General features: G+C 53.5%; 3 protein-coding genes across 3 annotated transcripts; 1 reads left to right on the top strand and 2 right to left on the bottom strand.

Moving 5' to 3' along the window:
• Nucleotides 1-522: 522 nt before the first annotated feature.
• Nucleotides 523-2,930, top strand: LRP88_05496 (hint-domain-containing protein; the record flags this gene model as incomplete). The annotated part of the gene is made up of 3 exons (XM_083242047.1): nt 523-528; nt 577-1,220; nt 1,268-2,930. The coding sequence occupies 3 exons, from the start codon at nt 523-525 to the stop codon at nt 2,928-2,930; spliced, it is 2,313 nt and encodes a 770-aa protein (XP_083103195.1).
• A 583-nt stretch (nt 2,931-3,513) lies between these two features.
• On the bottom strand, nt 3,514-7,166 carry LRP88_05495 (Thiolase, N-terminal domain-containing protein; the record flags this gene model as incomplete). Its single annotated transcript, XM_083242046.1, has 4 exons — nt 3,514-4,816; nt 5,017-5,051; nt 5,111-5,207; nt 5,464-7,166. 4 exons carry the CDS (start codon nt 7,164-7,166, stop codon nt 3,514-3,516), a joined length of 3,138 nt encoding a protein of 1,045 aa, XP_083103194.1.
• A 2,022-nt stretch (nt 7,167-9,188) lies between these two features.
• LRP88_05494 (leucine-rich repeat domain-containing protein) lies at nt 9,189-12,818 on the bottom strand (the record flags this gene model as incomplete). Its single annotated transcript, XM_083242045.1, has 4 exons — nt 9,189-10,823; nt 10,872-11,464; nt 11,622-12,009; nt 12,174-12,818. The coding sequence occupies 4 exons, from the start codon at nt 12,816-12,818 to the stop codon at nt 9,189-9,191; spliced, it is 3,261 nt and encodes a 1,086-aa protein (XP_083103193.1).
• Between the last annotated feature and the right edge of the window lie 3,853 nt (nt 12,819-16,671).

Here is a 16,671-nt window from a genome sequence, read left to right as displayed (position 1 = left end):
CCCGCAGCTCAAACCTCACCATGACGGGTCTTGGTAGATGGCCTGGCTTTCAAAGTCTGACTCGCAGGTGACAGCGTCTAGGCTGGACCATTCCGTTGGATGACGGGATAACAACAAATCAGCACCAACACATACGAAACCCCGCAACTGGCAAAAGATTAGCCTACGAGTTCCGCTAGGCGATAGGGGCATGTCCTAGCTGAGCCGGCTTGGCTTGGGAGGAGGCGTCACTGCTGATGCGCCCGCGGGCAACGAGGCGCACAGCCCCCGGCACCGGAAAGGTGGGCTAGCTTGCATCGACTCATCGAATAGATTTCCTAGTCCGAGCATCCTTTGCGAGGCTCTGACAGGTTGCAGCTTAAAGGTCAGCTGTCTCCGCGTTGTCTTGTCAGCTCATTCCATCACAACAGACGGCTTCTCGGACTTGGCGAGGTGTTGAGAAAAGGTAGCAATCCCTCCTTTTGCACCTTGGATTAGATACCTGAACAAATCAATCCCTTGAGACGTCTGTTTTAGCCCATCATGGTGGTAAGTCTGTTTGCAACTCCAACTATTTCCAGCTCTAACTTGCGGTAGAAAATCCCCTTCTGGAGCACCCTTACAGGTGGAGTCAGCAAGAAGAAGAGCGACACCGACAACAATGATCAAGTCGATGAGAAATTGCCCATCCGCGAGAAGAAGTCTGAAGAGATTGTTGGAGGTCCCTCTGCCATTCAGCCGCCTGTGGTTATCGTATCCGACGATGCATCCCTTCACCTAGAGCCTGTGCCCGACAGAAAAGGCCTAATCGTTAAAGTCCAGCCCCCAACAGCTCCCTCCACGGAAATCCCACACGTCCCCTGCGACATTGTCCTCGTGATTGATGTATCGGGCAGTATGGCTGGAGCTGCTCCCGTCCCTGGAGAGGAGACGAACGAAAGCACCGGCCTCTCCATCCTGGATCTCACTAAGCATGCCGCCCGCACAATCATCGAGACGATGAACGAGGGCGACCGTCTGGGAATAGTCACGTTTGCAAGCAAGGCCAAGGTTGTGCAGCCGCTTCTTTCCATGACCAGCGAGAACAAGGAGCGTTCCCGGCAGAATGTCACGAGCATGAGACCCATTGACGCCACTAATCTATGGCACGGTCTGCTCGAAGGTATCAAGCTGTTTAAGAGTGTCAAATCCTCCAATGTTCCTGCTATCATGGTTCTTACCGATGGCATGCCAAACCACATGTAAGTCGCCCAAGCAGGTCCTCTAATCTCACACTAACGTTTCCCAGGAACCCTGCAGCTGGCTTCGTCCCCAAGCTCCGCGCCATGGGCCAGCTCCCAGCATCCATCCACACCTTTGGCTTTGGCTACCACCTCAGATCAGGCCTGCTCAAGTCCATCGCCGAAATCGGCGGGGGCAACTATGCCTTCATCCCGGACGCTGGCATGATTGGCACCGTGTTTGTCCACGCCGTTGCAAATCTGCAGAGCACGTTTGCCACCCGCGCCATCCTGAAACTCACGTACTCTAAAGCTTTGGAGTTGGAGGAGACGACCGGCACATCTGTGGAACAGCAGCCTCCTCAGCCTGTGGACGGTTCCGATGATAGCGAGATGGAGCTGACCTTGAGCCTCGGTAACATTCAATATGGCCAGTCTCGGGACATCTTTCTCCGCGTCAATAACCTATCCAAGCTCGAATCTCTCAAGGAGAAAGATGCTTCGAGTTCACTCGTCAATGCCTCCATCGCTTACCTCAAGCCTGGAGGTGACCCTACAACCCCCAATGCCGCTTCCAAGAAAACGCCCTTCACACCCGTGACATCAGTCCGCCGCAGTGTCCTCGACACTAGCGACCTCCCCGCATCTGAGATTGCTTACCATGAATCCAGAGCCATCATCTGCAGCTTCATCTCATCAATCTTCCCCATCCAACCCGACGGCGAACACGAGGCCGCCAAGAAGCTCGCAGAATCTAAAAAGGACGAGCTAATCGCTCTCATCGAGAATATTCCTGCCAAACCATTCGATGACCCAAAGAATGAATCCCTCAAAAAGGAAATCTCGTCTGAAGACCCCAAGGGTCAGGTCTTTTTGGCTCTTGAGAGTATGGCCTACTTTAACAAATGGGGCTGCCACTTCCTCCCATCCCTCCTTAACGGACACACCCGTCAAATATGCAATTCTTTCAAGGATCCTGGGCCTCTGCAATACGGCACTGAGAGCCCTTTGTTTATATCCTGCCGGGATCTGCTCGACCAGGCATTTGACAATCTGCCTGCCCCAGAACCATCACGAGCAGTGCCAATGCCGCGCCACCACGGCCGTGCCGGTGGTTCACGATCCAGCGGCACACGATCGAGCATCATGGCCTCATCTTTCAGCATGAGCAAGTACCGCAACGTGAGCGGTGTGTGCTTTGCAGCCTCGACAGACGTGACACTCGCCTCAGGCAGGATTGTACAGATCAGGAAGCTCCGTCGAGGCATGAAAGTGCGAACACCCAGGGGCTCAAGACGAGTCGCCATGGTTCTCAAGACACCTGTTGAGCAGGAGTTACTATGCCGGATGGGCAAGGTCCTTGTGACACCGTGGCATCCGGTGTCCAACGATGGGAAGCGCTGGAGCTTCCCAGCCAACGCAGCTGAAGGCGTGGTGCTCTACACTGGATGTGTCTACTCAGTCCTGCTGGAGCGGGACCGAAACTCAAGCGCCCACGCTATCCGTGTTGGTGACTTGTGGGGTGTGACTCTGGGCCATGGCTTGACCATTGGTAGTGATGTTCGAGCGCACTCCTTCTTTGGAGACTATAATAATGTCGGAAAGAGTCTTTTGGCTCTTGGACGCCGCAGGCACGGCGTTGTCATTGGAGGAGGTGTTGACAGAGATCAAGAAACGGGATTGGTCAGGGGTTTCAAGGCACCTAATAAGGTTGCGAATGAAGATGTATGAAGACGTGAGTATTCCAGTACGTAGTTAATATTATTGGGGGATATAATGTATTATTATTACTACATTTTGCTTCGCTACATGCGTGTACTATCTTGGCCCTCTCTCTCGACATGATTAGAAGAAGCAAGCCCTTCATTCGCCCCGCAAGCCTAGGTAATTGTGTAGTACCATGAACCCGCATTGTGGTTAAACGTTAAGTACCCACAGTATAGCAATCAGTATCGTATTTACTCATGCTGGCGATATATGAGGAAATGGATGCTTTTTTATCATTCTCCTAGACACCTCCATCGCCTACCCAGGAGCTCCTTCATCGTTTCAGAAGAAACTGCCATGAACCTGCTCCGGGTGGTAACTAAGACTACGTATTGCTACAATCTTGAAGATCTCAAGCAAACAGTAAAAGCCATCAAGTATCTCTATTCTGAAAGAGTTTGGATAATATCCCCTGGTTCCCCTATAGGCACATTCATGGTCACGAAAGGCGCATGGAGGCACCAAGGTGTCACTTGGAACCAAATACTCAAATGCCAGAAATGTATTTTTTGCCTATTCCTCTATCCCAACATCTATCCATTGCGAATCACTCCCGAACAAACAACCCAGCCATACCCATACCAGTTCCAACACACATACTAACAACACCAAGCTCCCCACCATCCCTCTTAAGCCCATGCAACAACGTAGCCGTCATCCTAGCTCCAGTAGCACCGAGGGGATGTCCAAGGGCAATGGCTCCTCCGTCGGGGTTCACTTTCTCCTTAGCCCACGCGTCCTCGAGGCCGAGGGCACGCACGCAGTGGAGCGCTTGGCTTGCAAAGGCCTCGTTAATCTCCCACCGGGAGACGTCTTCGTTTGTGAGGCCGTGTTGGTTTAGGAGCTTGGGGATTGCGAGGGCGGGGCCGATGCCCATCTCATCAGGGTCGCAGCCAACTGTCACGGCAGAGACGAACTTGCCGATAATCTGATCTTGGAGACCAAGCGCGGTAGCTGTGCTTCTTCGCATGAGAAGCGTCGCAGCCGCACCGTCAGACACCTGGCTCGAGTTTCCAGCTGTCGAAGCACCATCAGGCTTGAACGCAGGCTTCAACTTGGCCAACGCCTCAATGCTGACATTCTCTCGAATACCATCGTCAGCAGTGACAGTAATCTGCTGCTCCTCGCCAATCTTGTTGCCCTTCTTGTCTACTTCCTGGAACCTCGTGGTAACCGGCACAATCTCACCGTCAAAGTGACCCTGGCTCCGCGCACGAGCAGCTCGTCGGTGAGACTCAACGGCAAGAGCATCTTGGTCCGCTCGCGAGACGTTGTACCTCTCGGCGACGTTTTCAGAGGTCAGGCCCATGGGCATGATGCAGTCTTGGGCGTGGTGGTTGGGTGAGTCCCGCAGCTCGGGCCACAAGTCGACGGGGATGGCCTTGGATCCGTAGTTTCTCGTCATGCTCTCCATGCCCGCGGCGATACCGGTGTCGATCATGCCTGTCCGGATCTGGCCCGCCACGGCAGTGATGGCCTGCAGCGAACTTGAGCACGCGCGGTTGACAGTGTACAGACTGGTTGTGTTCTTGAAGCCGACGTGGTTGAGGGCCATGCGAGCCGCCTTGGAACCTCCGAGCTCGGAGAGCACAACTCCGACGGCTACATCGTCGACGGCGGCAGGATCTAGGGAAGGGTTGGCCTCGAGTGTTCCCTTTAGAACAGTGGCGAGGAGCTCCTCAGGGTAGGCATCCTTGAGGTGACCACGGTAAGACCGGCAGACGGGAGTACGGACCGCGGAAAGGATGACAGTATCGGAGGGCGCCTTTGTAAGGACGGCCGAGAGGCCCTTGGGAAGCTGAGGCATGATGTTTATGCGGTGAGGTATTGAGAGAGAGGATATGCAGAAGCTCAATCGTTCAAGCCCTAATCTTTCAGGTATATCAACACCAATGTCCAAGATCAATGTCAATTGAGTCAATGGAAAGCAAAGAGAAAGGAAAGACGTCTCCTGGTCATGATGGGCAAATGTTCAAGCCGGGTAAGCAATCATCCAACCTTTAAATGTCCCCCCTCCCCCGCCGAAAGCCGACATACCCCGGCCCCCGACCCGAAGGTGGGTCTCCGCCCGGCTCCAGACATCGGCTGTTGACACTCTGGTGTGGCTTGATCATCGGATAGCACCCCTGAACCGCGGAACGGACACTTGGCTGTGGCTGATAGCTGCACAAAGGAGGATCAAGTGTGGCGGTGCTGCATGGAGCTATGGAGTCATGATGCCGAGGGTCGGGGGAAATGTCACTGACCAACGGGGCACAAATCGTGAGAAAGTCTTTTTCCTCTATGGAGCCTCCAAAAGCCGACTGGGACAAACTTGGCTTATACCATCCCGCGTCCTTGAGCCCAAGGTCATTCCTGCCGACCCTGTTTGTAAACGCCATTGTGCCGTGTTCCATGATCATCAGATATTGTCCCTCAAAATCCCCTGAACTCCGCCATCCACGCTACCTATTTCCCTGTTACATTCCTCCAACCCTTCCGAGATGCAATGATTTACTGGCCGTATTGGATTCCGAGACCGAGTCTTCTACGCTCGTCGACGAATGACCCCGTCACGCGCGACTTCTTAGCTGGGCTTCCCTGATCCCGCCGGGCTTCTTCAGTCGATGTATAGTTACCACTGAACTTGCGCTTCTCGGGGTCTCCCTTATAGTTCGAGAGCAGCTTGGCCTGCATCCGTGCTGACTTTTCGACAGGACCTGGCGTTCCGTCCCTTGATCCCGCCGAGCTAGCCACCTCAAAACTCTGACGCGGATCCCGCCGCAGCAACTCCGTGGCCGCCTGACTAGCCTGGCTGTCAAAGACCTCCTTGTCTTCTTCCTCGTGGCTCCGCGATTGTGAGCCTTGTGACGCCTGTGATGCGAATGACTTTGCTGCAGCAACTGATTCTAGAGCCTGTCTAGCCAGTTCTTCAGTGTCGTCAATCGAGATCGTGCTTTCGCGACTCTTGCGTCGACTGTCCGTCTTGGCAACTGGGGTTGTGGGGATGAATTGCCTTTGTGTGTATCGTTGAGGCTCCGACTGAGGGACCAAGTCAACTGAGGGCAGGAGTCCACCATGTGTGCCTAGAGGCCGATTCATAGGCGTTGTAGGCAGCGAAGACATGGACTGGGCATTGCGGCTGTGCCTTCCAACATGCCGCGGCGTGGGTTTATGTGAAGCCATTGGAGTCGAAGGAGCGCTGTTGTTATCCTGGCTCATGGCCTGCAAGAGAGCAGAGAGACCATACTCTCCCTCTCTTTGGCGTGCTTGTGTCCGAGGGGCTTGGCGATGTGAGTTGCGGTGTGGTGTCGAGGCTGCCGCCATCTGCTGCTTGGGGGTCAGGGCTCCGTGAAATATACCGCCGGGGCTACAGAGCATCTGCATGCGTTCTCGGTTCTCGCGTATCCGGTTGAGTAAGACGTCTCGCTCTTCGGCGAGCGCCATGTTCTCCTCCTCCTTCTGCTGGATGACCTTCTTGGCGGTCTTGACGCGGCGCTGAAGAGTCGCGTTGTCCTCAAGGGCAGTCTCGTACCACATCTTCATCTGCAGATACTTTGCTTGTGTTGACTCTGACGAGGTGCTGAGCTCCCTCCGAGCCTGGCGGGTGTGTTCCGCGGTCCTCAACGCGTCTACCTCGCGACGGATCATCTCGTGCTCCACAGCCGCTCTCTTCGAGTCCTCGTCAGCCTGGAGGCTTAACAAGTTGTACTGCAACTTGTGGTGAGCTGTCTCCATCTTGAGCTTTTGGTTCTCAGTGATGCATGTCTGGAGCATGGTACGGAGCTCATCGGCCGAAGCCTCGAGCACCTGCTGGGAGGCGGGTGGGACATATTCGGACGTCAAGGGACGCTCGGGGATATTGTTGAGAATGGTCGCGGGGGGAGAGAAGAGATTCGACTGCTGAGAGTTGGAAAAGGTGCGTTTTGAAGGCCCGGTCTGGCTGACGTTGTGATTGTTGACCTGTGTCGAGGGAGGTGGAGTGAGAGATGATGGGATGACAGTAACGGGTGGTCGGTCTTCGTTGACCTCGGTCTTGAACGACTCATTCGGATCGATGGGTGATTGTGGAATCTCGGTGGATGGTAATGTCACCTGGGGGGGATCTTGGGGACCTGTCTCTTGGGGGGTAGCTGGTCGGGTGGGTGCGTCGACATCGTCGTCAACAACGATGACCTCGGGCTTCTGCTGGCCATGGAGCAGCTCGACGTTGGAAGCCATGTTGACAAAGGAGGTCGTCGTCGGCGGATGGATGCCTCCTGAATGTGAGTCGCGCGTCAACAATGGCGATGGCCGATGCTCGAGTCGCCCGGGTCGGTTCAGGCAAAAAGCTTGGGCAGCTATGATCTCAAAAAGGCGGTATCTTAAAACTTGTTGATATTTTTCCTGTTTCACGCGTTCGTCGTGGCTCAATCCTCCGCCAAAAGTCGCGTGCGATGGGTCCAACAACCGTCGTGGCCAGGTCGAATTGGTCAGGATCTCACACAGGCGAGTGAGTCTAAACAAACAACACCAAGCGAGGGAGAGAAAAATATAGCGAATAGAAGCACTCAGAGGAAAGCGGTCAGACAGCTCGTGTGAAGCAGAAGCATCAAAAGCTTCGGCCTGTGACGCCGTCGTTTTTGGTGGATGAAGCAGGTCGAGGAGGTCCAGACCCAGGAACGACCTAAAGCTGGGGGAGGGCAAGGAACATGAGTTGTTCCGTCGAGTGTGCGCGGCTGGTCGAGGGACCTTTTCTGATTGGTGGACCAAGACGAAATTTGGCCAATAATGAAACGGAAGGCTGGCGTGAGCGATCTAAGCCGAATCAGGACAGAGGTGAACTGACAGGGATCCGGTTGCATCCGTCGGTGGATGCTCGGTGAGACATGCCGAGAGGGGAGGATCATCGGACGTTTCGTACAAGAGACATGACCCAATGAAACGCCAAGAAAAGTCAAAACAATCAACAAATACAGCAATCGTCTATTCTGTAAAAGGATGTTTCAAACATCCTAGGCTGTACGGCTGTATCATATCCCTTGCCCTGTAGAACACCAAAACACCACATCCTGAATCTCACGATCCTTCATAGAATCCATCCGAAAACCTCATACCTTCTCATCCGCCGATGCTTTTGAGTTCAGCTTTTTCAATCCATCACCCCTCTTCCTCCACTTCCCAACACAAGATGCAAAAACCCCCACAATCTTCTTCACCGTGTACCCAATCCAGATAAGCGGCCAGAACAGCACCACAAACACCCACCACCCCAGCACGGCGAGCTTGTGCTTCATCCTGCCCCGCGAGTCGAGGTACCACTCGGGGACCCATCTTCCCGCTCTGCCGTTGCTGTTGATGACGAGGATGCTGATAATGCCAAAGACGAACCAGCCCACTACCGATGCCGTGATGACGATTTTGGTGATTGTTTGTGGATCTGGGGAATGGCTGTTGAATTTCTTGCTGTCTTCAGAGAGGTCGACCGAGGATCCTCCTGGGACCATTCGGGGGAGTAAAGGACTGAATAGTAGCATTTGGGCGAAATGGAGGATGTGATCTGGAACTTGGTGTTGGCCGTTGTGGGGATGGTATTTGAGTATGATCGCAGGGCACCTCGAGGCTCCAGATTTTCCGGTTCGTTAAGTTGTTTTTCTGCCGTAGACACTGTCTCGAGAAATCGTATTGTGTGGATGAACGTGATTCGTGTTGAATAGCGATGAAGGCGCGTGAATCGTGTCGAAATGTCTGCTGAATCTGATGCGCATAGAACTGGAGAGGGAGCCAGCGTTGCGTCAAACGTAACATGACGGCGTTTGACTGCATATTTGAAGCTTCATGCCAGAATGTCCTCCTGAGCAGGAGCCTCTCACACTGCCACCTTCCCAAACGACAGGTAAACTTAATATGCGCCTTCTGCCCCTTGCACGGGGGCTTTGAAACTCCCCTCTTCATGCTCTCGGCCTGCAAATACGAAGCCCCGAGTCAGGGCCGTAACGCCAATTTGACTTGGAGGTACCATTCACGAGACTGTAGCCACATTCTCGGCCAAGAAAAGCCGGCTTGTGTATTTGAATAATGTTTTACTATTTCAGAAGTACACGTGGTATATCAACATTCCCCCTCGGTAATAAAAGCAACTATCAGTAAATATGTATAGCGAAGAGAATAACCAACCCGTAATGCTTCAAAAGAAATACGCCACGCTTTTTGCTCTTTGGAGGAGGTTCATGCTCAGTTCAATCCAACTCGACGCCCGCCGTTTTAATCAGCCTCGGGCTCCTCGTCATCTCCCTTCCAAGACGCCATCTCCGCCACCGGCACACGTCCCCGAAGCCACCTCAGCGTGGCTTCTGTCCCCCGCTCCAAGACGTTCCATCGTGGCACTCTGAATCGGTTGCCCATAACATCAAACCTCTCCAGGCCTCCTGGGCCGCCAAGAAGACCGATTCGGGGGTTCAAATGGGAAATGTCGTTGTTGCTAGCATCCACAATCTTCAACCCTCTGATCATGTCTGGATCAAGGTCCACAATGTGGTTGTTAGCCACAAGCAAGACGTTGAGCGCAGGGAACACCTCTTTCAGATTCGTGGGCAGAGAATTGAGCCTGTTCAATGAGATGTCAACCTTCTCCATCTTTGGCGCATGGAGGAACTTGGTGAGTGCTCCAAGTCCGGTAATGTGATTTGATGATAGGTTGAGTTCCTTCAAGGCTGGGAGCTCCAGGTCTTCAGTCAGGTATGCTTCGCCTACTAGCTGGTTATGCGATAGCGACAGAGCAGTCAACGTCTCAGCAAAGAAGCTCAGAGAGTTGGGCAGCGTAGCAAACAGGTTGTTATGGAGAAACACTTGTCGAATCTGGTTCTCGGCTGCGACCTTGGAAGACACAACAGGATGCAGCGACGAGGACTCGGTTCGCGATCGATCCAAGATACCGCCTGGCTTCACAGGCCAGGTCTGGTTCGAAAGTGTGTGTGACCGTGAACGACGACTTGATACTGTGTGCGAGCGAGACCGAGAGGGACTTTGAGGGGGTGTTGCAAAGTCATCATCAGATCGGTAGTCTTCATCATCAAATTTCATGTCCTTCTCGGGGTTTTGCGGTTGTGCAACCTTGTTATCACCCAAAATGCCCACAACGCCAACCTGAGCACCGGCTTCCTGCTGATAAGGTGGCGGTGGCTCTAGTCTCCCGGCCAGAATGTCCTTGAGCTCATCAGTCGTGATGGAGAGGAACTTCTTGTCACGGAGTGGATTGCCACTAAGGCGAAGCATGGAAAGGTTCTCCATCCTCGAAACCTCAGGCGGGACCACTCTGATGTCGTTGCTGGAGAAGTCGGCGTGGCGAAGCTTCTCGAGACTCATGAAGCTGTTGGGGATACCGGAAATATTATTCTCGTCCACCGTCAGCGTCAAGAGGCTTGTCCAAGATGTCATGTCTGGTAGCCCCTGTAGCCTGTTCATTGATAGCGACAGTGAGTGCAAGACAGGGAACTCGATGGCGGAGCCTAGAGGAACCAATCTTTGCAGCTGGTTTGTGGAAACGTCCAAACTTTGTAGTTGAGGTAGGCAGCCGATTGGCTCCTCAATAAGAGTACCCGACAACTTGTTTTTCCTCAGGTTCAGCTCGGTAATAGGCAGAGTAGCAAGGCCGTCAAAAGCAAGTGATTCGAAGCTGTTTTCGCTCAGGTTGAGAATACGAAGTCGAGACATGTTCTCCACCTTGTGGGGGAGGGCCGAGATGTTGTTTCCATGGACATCGAGAATCTCGAGTTGGTTGAGGTTTGATAGGATCGAGTTCAGTGGCCCGAAGAAGAGGTTGTTGGCCAGCTTCAGGTCACGAAGCGAGGTAACCTGCGCTATCGTGTCTATGCTGTTGTTGGTGAGACGGTTGTTTGACTGCGAATGTTAGCGATACCAAAAAACGAATATTAGTGGTCTACATACCAGGTTCAACGATGTCAGGCAGTTGAGTCGCCGTAGACCAAGGGGAACCCCCACAAGCAGATTGCCATGCATGTCCAGGTTCTCCAGGCCAGCAAAGATGTTACCACGACTCGCTTGTTCCTCATCAAATGACGAGGGGTTGGTGTCAGGGAAGATAAAGTCATCCAGCTCTTCCAGTTCGTTGTCTGCGGCGATAAAGCGCTTCAAATCTACGCTCTCGGCCCAACTGCCATCGAAGGTGCCAATGCTCTCCAGGTCATACATCTTCAACACCTCCACAGGAATCTCCTTGAGGTTCAAAGCAGCAATATTGAGCCGGCCCGACGTCCTTCCTGCATTGACACGGTTCTGGATGACCTTTTTCCTGGGGTCTTCACCTCGGCGGGTATTGAAAGGATCATCATGGTTGACGCCAAAATCGAAGCCAGTGTCGGATGGAATAATTGGCGCCTCCTGGTCACCGTCCTCTTTCTGGGCCTCGGCGGCTTGTTTCAACTGAGCGCGCCTCGCCGCTTTGGCCTTTGCAATCTGCTCTCGGAGAGCGGCAGACGATTTGCGGGTAGAAGGTGGTGTTCCAGGTTCGGCCGAGTCGCCTGTCAAAGCGGTGTTAGTGGACGCTGTTGTTGAGGCGCTGGACGGAATTGTGCCGTCCCAGGAGGTGTTTGACGAACTTCCAGATGCACGATTGGCTCCATGCAGAGACGCCTGGCTGAGTGCCGGGAGGGATGGCTTCTTGAAAAGACCCTTGACAGGAGCCCTTGGCTTGGTAGGTCGTGCAGCCAATGACTTGGAGGCTGCCTTTGGAGGAGGCATGTTGGGCTTGCCTGGACTTGGACTCCTTGCAGCTGAGAGCGATGAGAGCTTGGAGGCTGAACCAGGGGGACCCTGAGTCGACATTCGAAAACCCGGACTCCTGGCCCCCGAGATCACCGAGGATCTCTTTTGCGGAGTCCCGCTGATTGTGCTCAGGGGCGGCTTGTAAGAGCTTGCTGAAGCTCTGAAGCTTGAGAATCCGATGTCGGCCGGGCCTGAGCTGGAGCCTGGCCGGCTTCCTGGCCTGGAAGAGAGTCTTGCTGATGTATCCGACGCATAGCTCGATCCTGGACGAGAAGCTCCGCTGTCTGCCCGAGATCGTGGCCTACTATCGGCTCGGGATCGTGGTCTGCTTTCGGCTCTAGATCTTGATCTACCCTGATCGAAAAAGGTGGAGGACTTCTTGCTCAAGGCTGGTGAAGAGGGGATTGACGCAAGAGTCTCGATCGTTCGCTCCGAGAGCGAGGGCCGCGGTTTCCGAGAACGAACTCTGAGAGTATCTTGGCGGTCTCCATCATCAGTCGAGGCCGTCGGCGGTCTGGACTGCTCGGGGTCAAAGATGTTGTTGGCAGGGTCGTGAAGCGGTGAGGTTGCAAAAACCTCTGACGGTCTCCGCGTGAGAGTCAACCGGCGGTGAAAGATGTGCCCGTCATCCTCGACACCAATCGCTCCGCCTGGCGGGTCGTAAGGAGGTGTTGTGGACTGTTCCTCGATTGTATCGGGCTGTCGCTCTGTAGGTCGTCGAGGCGTGGAGGGGGCTCTTGCGGAAATGGGCCTTGTGGCAGCTGCCTGGGGAGGAGGCCTAGAGATTAGAGAGGTTCGTCTTGTCCCAATGTTGAGCTGTTCTCGGGACGTGGCGGATCGTAACCGAGGGTTTCGTAGTTCTGAAGAGCTGCCAATGCTGCTACGCAGTTGGTTTTGCGACATGGAAGGTCGCAGCCGTGGATTCCGTAGCTCGCCTCCAATGGCAGAACTTCCACCTCCCAGGCTCTCTCTCGAAGGCGAAGGGCGAATAATTGAGGCCGGTCTTGGCAGGGCTGACGTGGGCTTGGGAATGCCAGACGTTGGACGTGGCAAGGGGAGCTTGGAGAGACGAGGAATAGCGCTCATGCGCTTCTGTGAGGAATCCTCCATGATCAATGCAGGAGGCCCAAGTCGTGGGCCCGTGAAGCGTCTTGGAGTAGCAGCAGTGTCGCAGCAGCTAGCTGGCCAGAAAAGGCACAGACCCCTATCGTGTCTATCCGGGAGGAATGCTTCTTGTTGTTGCACGAGGGGCGGATTGAGATGGGACGAATTCCCCTTTGTAACCCAAGGGGTCCTGAGGGGTCTGGATGTTTCGATGGATTGTTTAGTGTCCTAGCGTTGGCGGGTGGACGACGGATGGCTGCGGGAGCTAAGAACAGGGCGAACCTGAGCCACAACACACAAGCCTCAAGTCAAACGGAAGTTGTAGCAAATAAAACGGAAGACGCTGAGGATCTGAATCAATGTCATGAGAAGAAAGACGTGATTGTCCTACCTGCAGTGTCAGCAAGCAAAACATAACCTATTTCCAGGGGTTCATCTTAATTGCCCTGTCGGGCCCCTGGAGAAACTCCCGGCCGCCATCGACGCGATGGGTTCCTTCCCCTTGTTGACATCACGTGGGGCCGGCCAAGAGGCGAGCCCTCCAGGTCGCTAGCGGCTCTTTAGCGGCCTTCCAGAGGGCGGGTTCCCAGCTTAGCGGGGCGAGCTTCCCCCGCTAAGCTGTCCGCTTTGGGCGGTGGCGGACCCCGTCCCACGGGAACTGGTTCTTCATTTGGAGGACCCCCTGAGAATGACATGTTGCAGGGCTTCACTTTGCTTTTGTTTGCAGAGGTTCAATTGCATTCTGCAGCTTGCCCATGTCTTCCGGTGAGACTGCCTGGAGATTCAATCCGCGCGGGCGCCGGCATTTCATTGTTGGTTGAGCATGCTTCTACCCGTTGTTGTTGACAATTCCCCCTTTACCACAACAAGACACGAGGCTCATCTCCTCCGACGCCAAATAGGCGAGATCTATAACTGCCTAAACTGACGAAATACGTACTAATGCCCCCCGGGTTGATCTAGACCCCGGTATTTGTCCTGTTCCTTATTGACAGGAGAAATTGGTCGTTTGTCCCGTCCAACGTTGATGCCAAGCCATCCGCCCAGGGGCATGGGACTGACACGCCGATAGCTTCATGGGTGTGTCAATACCGGCCCCTGAGCTGCTTTCGGCAAAGAGTTCAACGTTGGCGCAGAAGGATCTTGGCTCGCGTCTAAATAATTCCGCCACGGCCTAAATTTTTCCACCGTCTCTTGCTACACAAAGCAGTAGTCCTTTAATGTATTCAAGGTTATTTCTTAAGCTACTTTGGCAGTTTTCAGCCCCTCAAAGATACCCGGGTATGTCCAGTTGATCTTCTCAAACATATACACCTCTTCAGCAGTCCTCTTGTTCTTGGCCTTTCTGGTATTATTCTGGATCTGGCTTGCACGCGGCCTGCGCACTGAATCAAGATTTTGCAACAACTGCGGCACGTCTGCGCTGGAAACACCTGGTTGCAAGAACAATCTGAAAGCCTCAGCATCCTCGACGGCCTGTGTTCCTCCTTGCCCTTGGTGAGGTGTCATGGCATGAGCCGCGTCGCCTATCAGGACTGTTCGCCCGTGGATGTAGGTTGGCAGCGGATCTTGGTCTCTTAGTTGCCATAGTTTGATGTTCTTTGCGATTCTATTGGTAAAAACAATTAGCATACTTCTTAGCGACAAGTCTCTTGTTGTTTCAAGTCATAAAAGGATTCATACCTCAGATAGTCCTTTACCCATACTGGAAAGTCACTAAACAGGGACAGCAACTCTTCTCTGTCGCCGGAAGCAGTCCATGACTCTGTGGTTTCCTCCTTTAAGCTGCTGTCCGGAACAATGCACACAAAATTGAGGATTTGGAAGTTACGGCAAGGATACATGACGACAGAGCGCATGGTGTCGTCAAAGGAATAGACCATGGACAAGCACGTCGGCTGGTCAGGCCGGAGGATCTGGGGGATTTCAGTCAGCGACTGTTTGATCTCGTCCACCTCCAAGGTAAACCGGAATGCGGATAGACCTGATGGTCTTGCAGTCTGAAATGCAGCGTCGCCGACTACATAGGGGCGTATTATGGACTTGATGCCATCGGCAGCTGCTCCCCATAGTCAGTATCCTGACCCGATCTCCTCGATTTCGTTGAATGACGTACCAATGACCAGATCGGCGTGGATCTTCTCCCCAGAGTCAAGAGTAATCCAGCCTTGTTCCGGTGAGACGTCAACGACCTTTTGATCCCACCCAGACTAGAGGGAAAATGCGCATCTGGCTCCCCCAAGATGGCCCGTGCCGCCGGAGCCCACAGTTGATGCCTGAGGTGAGCTGCCACACATGTCGCGCGACCCTGGGTGAGCGCTGCATCTTAAACCAACATTCACGATCCAAAAATCAAAACACAGACACGATAACAGGCGTCGCGCCAACAAGAACACGCAACCATTCAGTCGTTAAATACTGGGTGTCTACCAAGCGCCGGCACCATGCATTTCTTCACCCATCCACCTTCGACACGATCCGGAAACGATGCCTCCTCCGAAACTCCAACATAGAGACCCAGCACTCATTGCTGATCGCGCAGTGTCTGGTGGCTGGAAGAGCGGCGAGCACCACGAACGCGACAGAGAAAGAGCTGTGAATCTCTATGATGAGAAGACCTTACGGCATCAGAACGGGGCCCTCAACATCTACGTGATGTATGTATTGGCTTTCTGTTTCCTTGTAATGGACACTGACCGGGCAAAGCTGGTGTTGGGAGAAGTTAGGCCGCAAGGAAGATTTCGAGGACTGCAAAGCCAGAGTACTTTGTACTGGGGCGCCCATACCGGCAATGCACGAACTCAAAGACTTTTGGCGGTTTTATAAAACCCAATCCAAAGGCCGGCTCGGCGAATCCCCCACCACCAAAAGCCTCCTTTCAAAGGCGAAGGCGTTCAAGGCCGGCTTCCGTCGACTGACAAACAGCGAACTTGGAGATGCGGACACTGAGGAAATCAACCGTGTATGTCAATGACTGACGCTGTGTGATTTGAAGCTGACTCCAAGAGCAGTGGTTGAGAAAGGTCTTACCGTACGAGCCGGGGAGTGACGTCCACGACATCGAGAAGCCGAAGTACAATCTCAAGCCGCTAGACCTGGACCGACTCATCGACAGGCTATGGGCAGGCCATGACCTTCATTATACCCATGAGAGAAACCGGATTCAGTTTCACCTTCTACTTCTGTGGTTCTGTAACAGTGGAGCCAGAAGAGGTGGACTTTTCACAGCAGGAGTGCCCTACAAGGTCAGGACCACAGCAGCCATTTCCTTGTCCAATGCTGACCCTGAGGAGGACGTTTCCCTTGTTCTTGAACGGACAGCCGAAGGCAAGCCAAGGTTTCTCTTCAAGCTTGATCAAAGGACTGTCAAGAATAATAAATATCAGGAGAACAAGAGGCAAGTGTGTGTTTCGCTGTCGTCCTCATCAAAGAGCTAACAATATGTAGGTTCGGCGTCTCTGGTAGGGAACACTCCATTCTCCGATATGACTCTGTGTTCCTACTCCTGAATCTCGCCATTGCCGACGGGGCACTGCATCCCAAAGTTCTTGAAGCGATGCTCAAGAATGGCGGCGACGGCCAAGTCAAATGGAACAAATCAGCCCGTGATCTCCCTGTCTGCCGACAAGTCGATCGCCAGGGAAATGTCCATCCCACCAAGGCCATGACTTTCGCTGTCTTTGAAAGCATTTTCCGAGGCCTTCTATTACAAGAAGGATACTTTGAGGTATCTGTATCAATGCACATGATCCGGCGGGAACTTGGGAAACAACTTGATGGTAAGGGACATCTCATCAGTATAAATGCTTTCACTACTAACATCAAGCAAGAGCGTTATACAGAGACGGAAAGATCTCAA

The sequence above is a fragment of the Fusarium phalaenopsidis genome (assembly GCF_050370095.1).
Source record: "Fusarium phalaenopsidis strain FUZ10S chromosome Unknown contig_32292, whole genome shotgun sequence".
Classification (NCBI taxonomy): Eukaryota; Fungi; Ascomycota; class Sordariomycetes; order Hypocreales; family Nectriaceae; genus Fusarium; species Fusarium phalaenopsidis.
The sequence above is the reverse complement of the archived record's forward strand: the minus strand, read 5'-3'. Positions and strand labels throughout refer to the sequence as shown.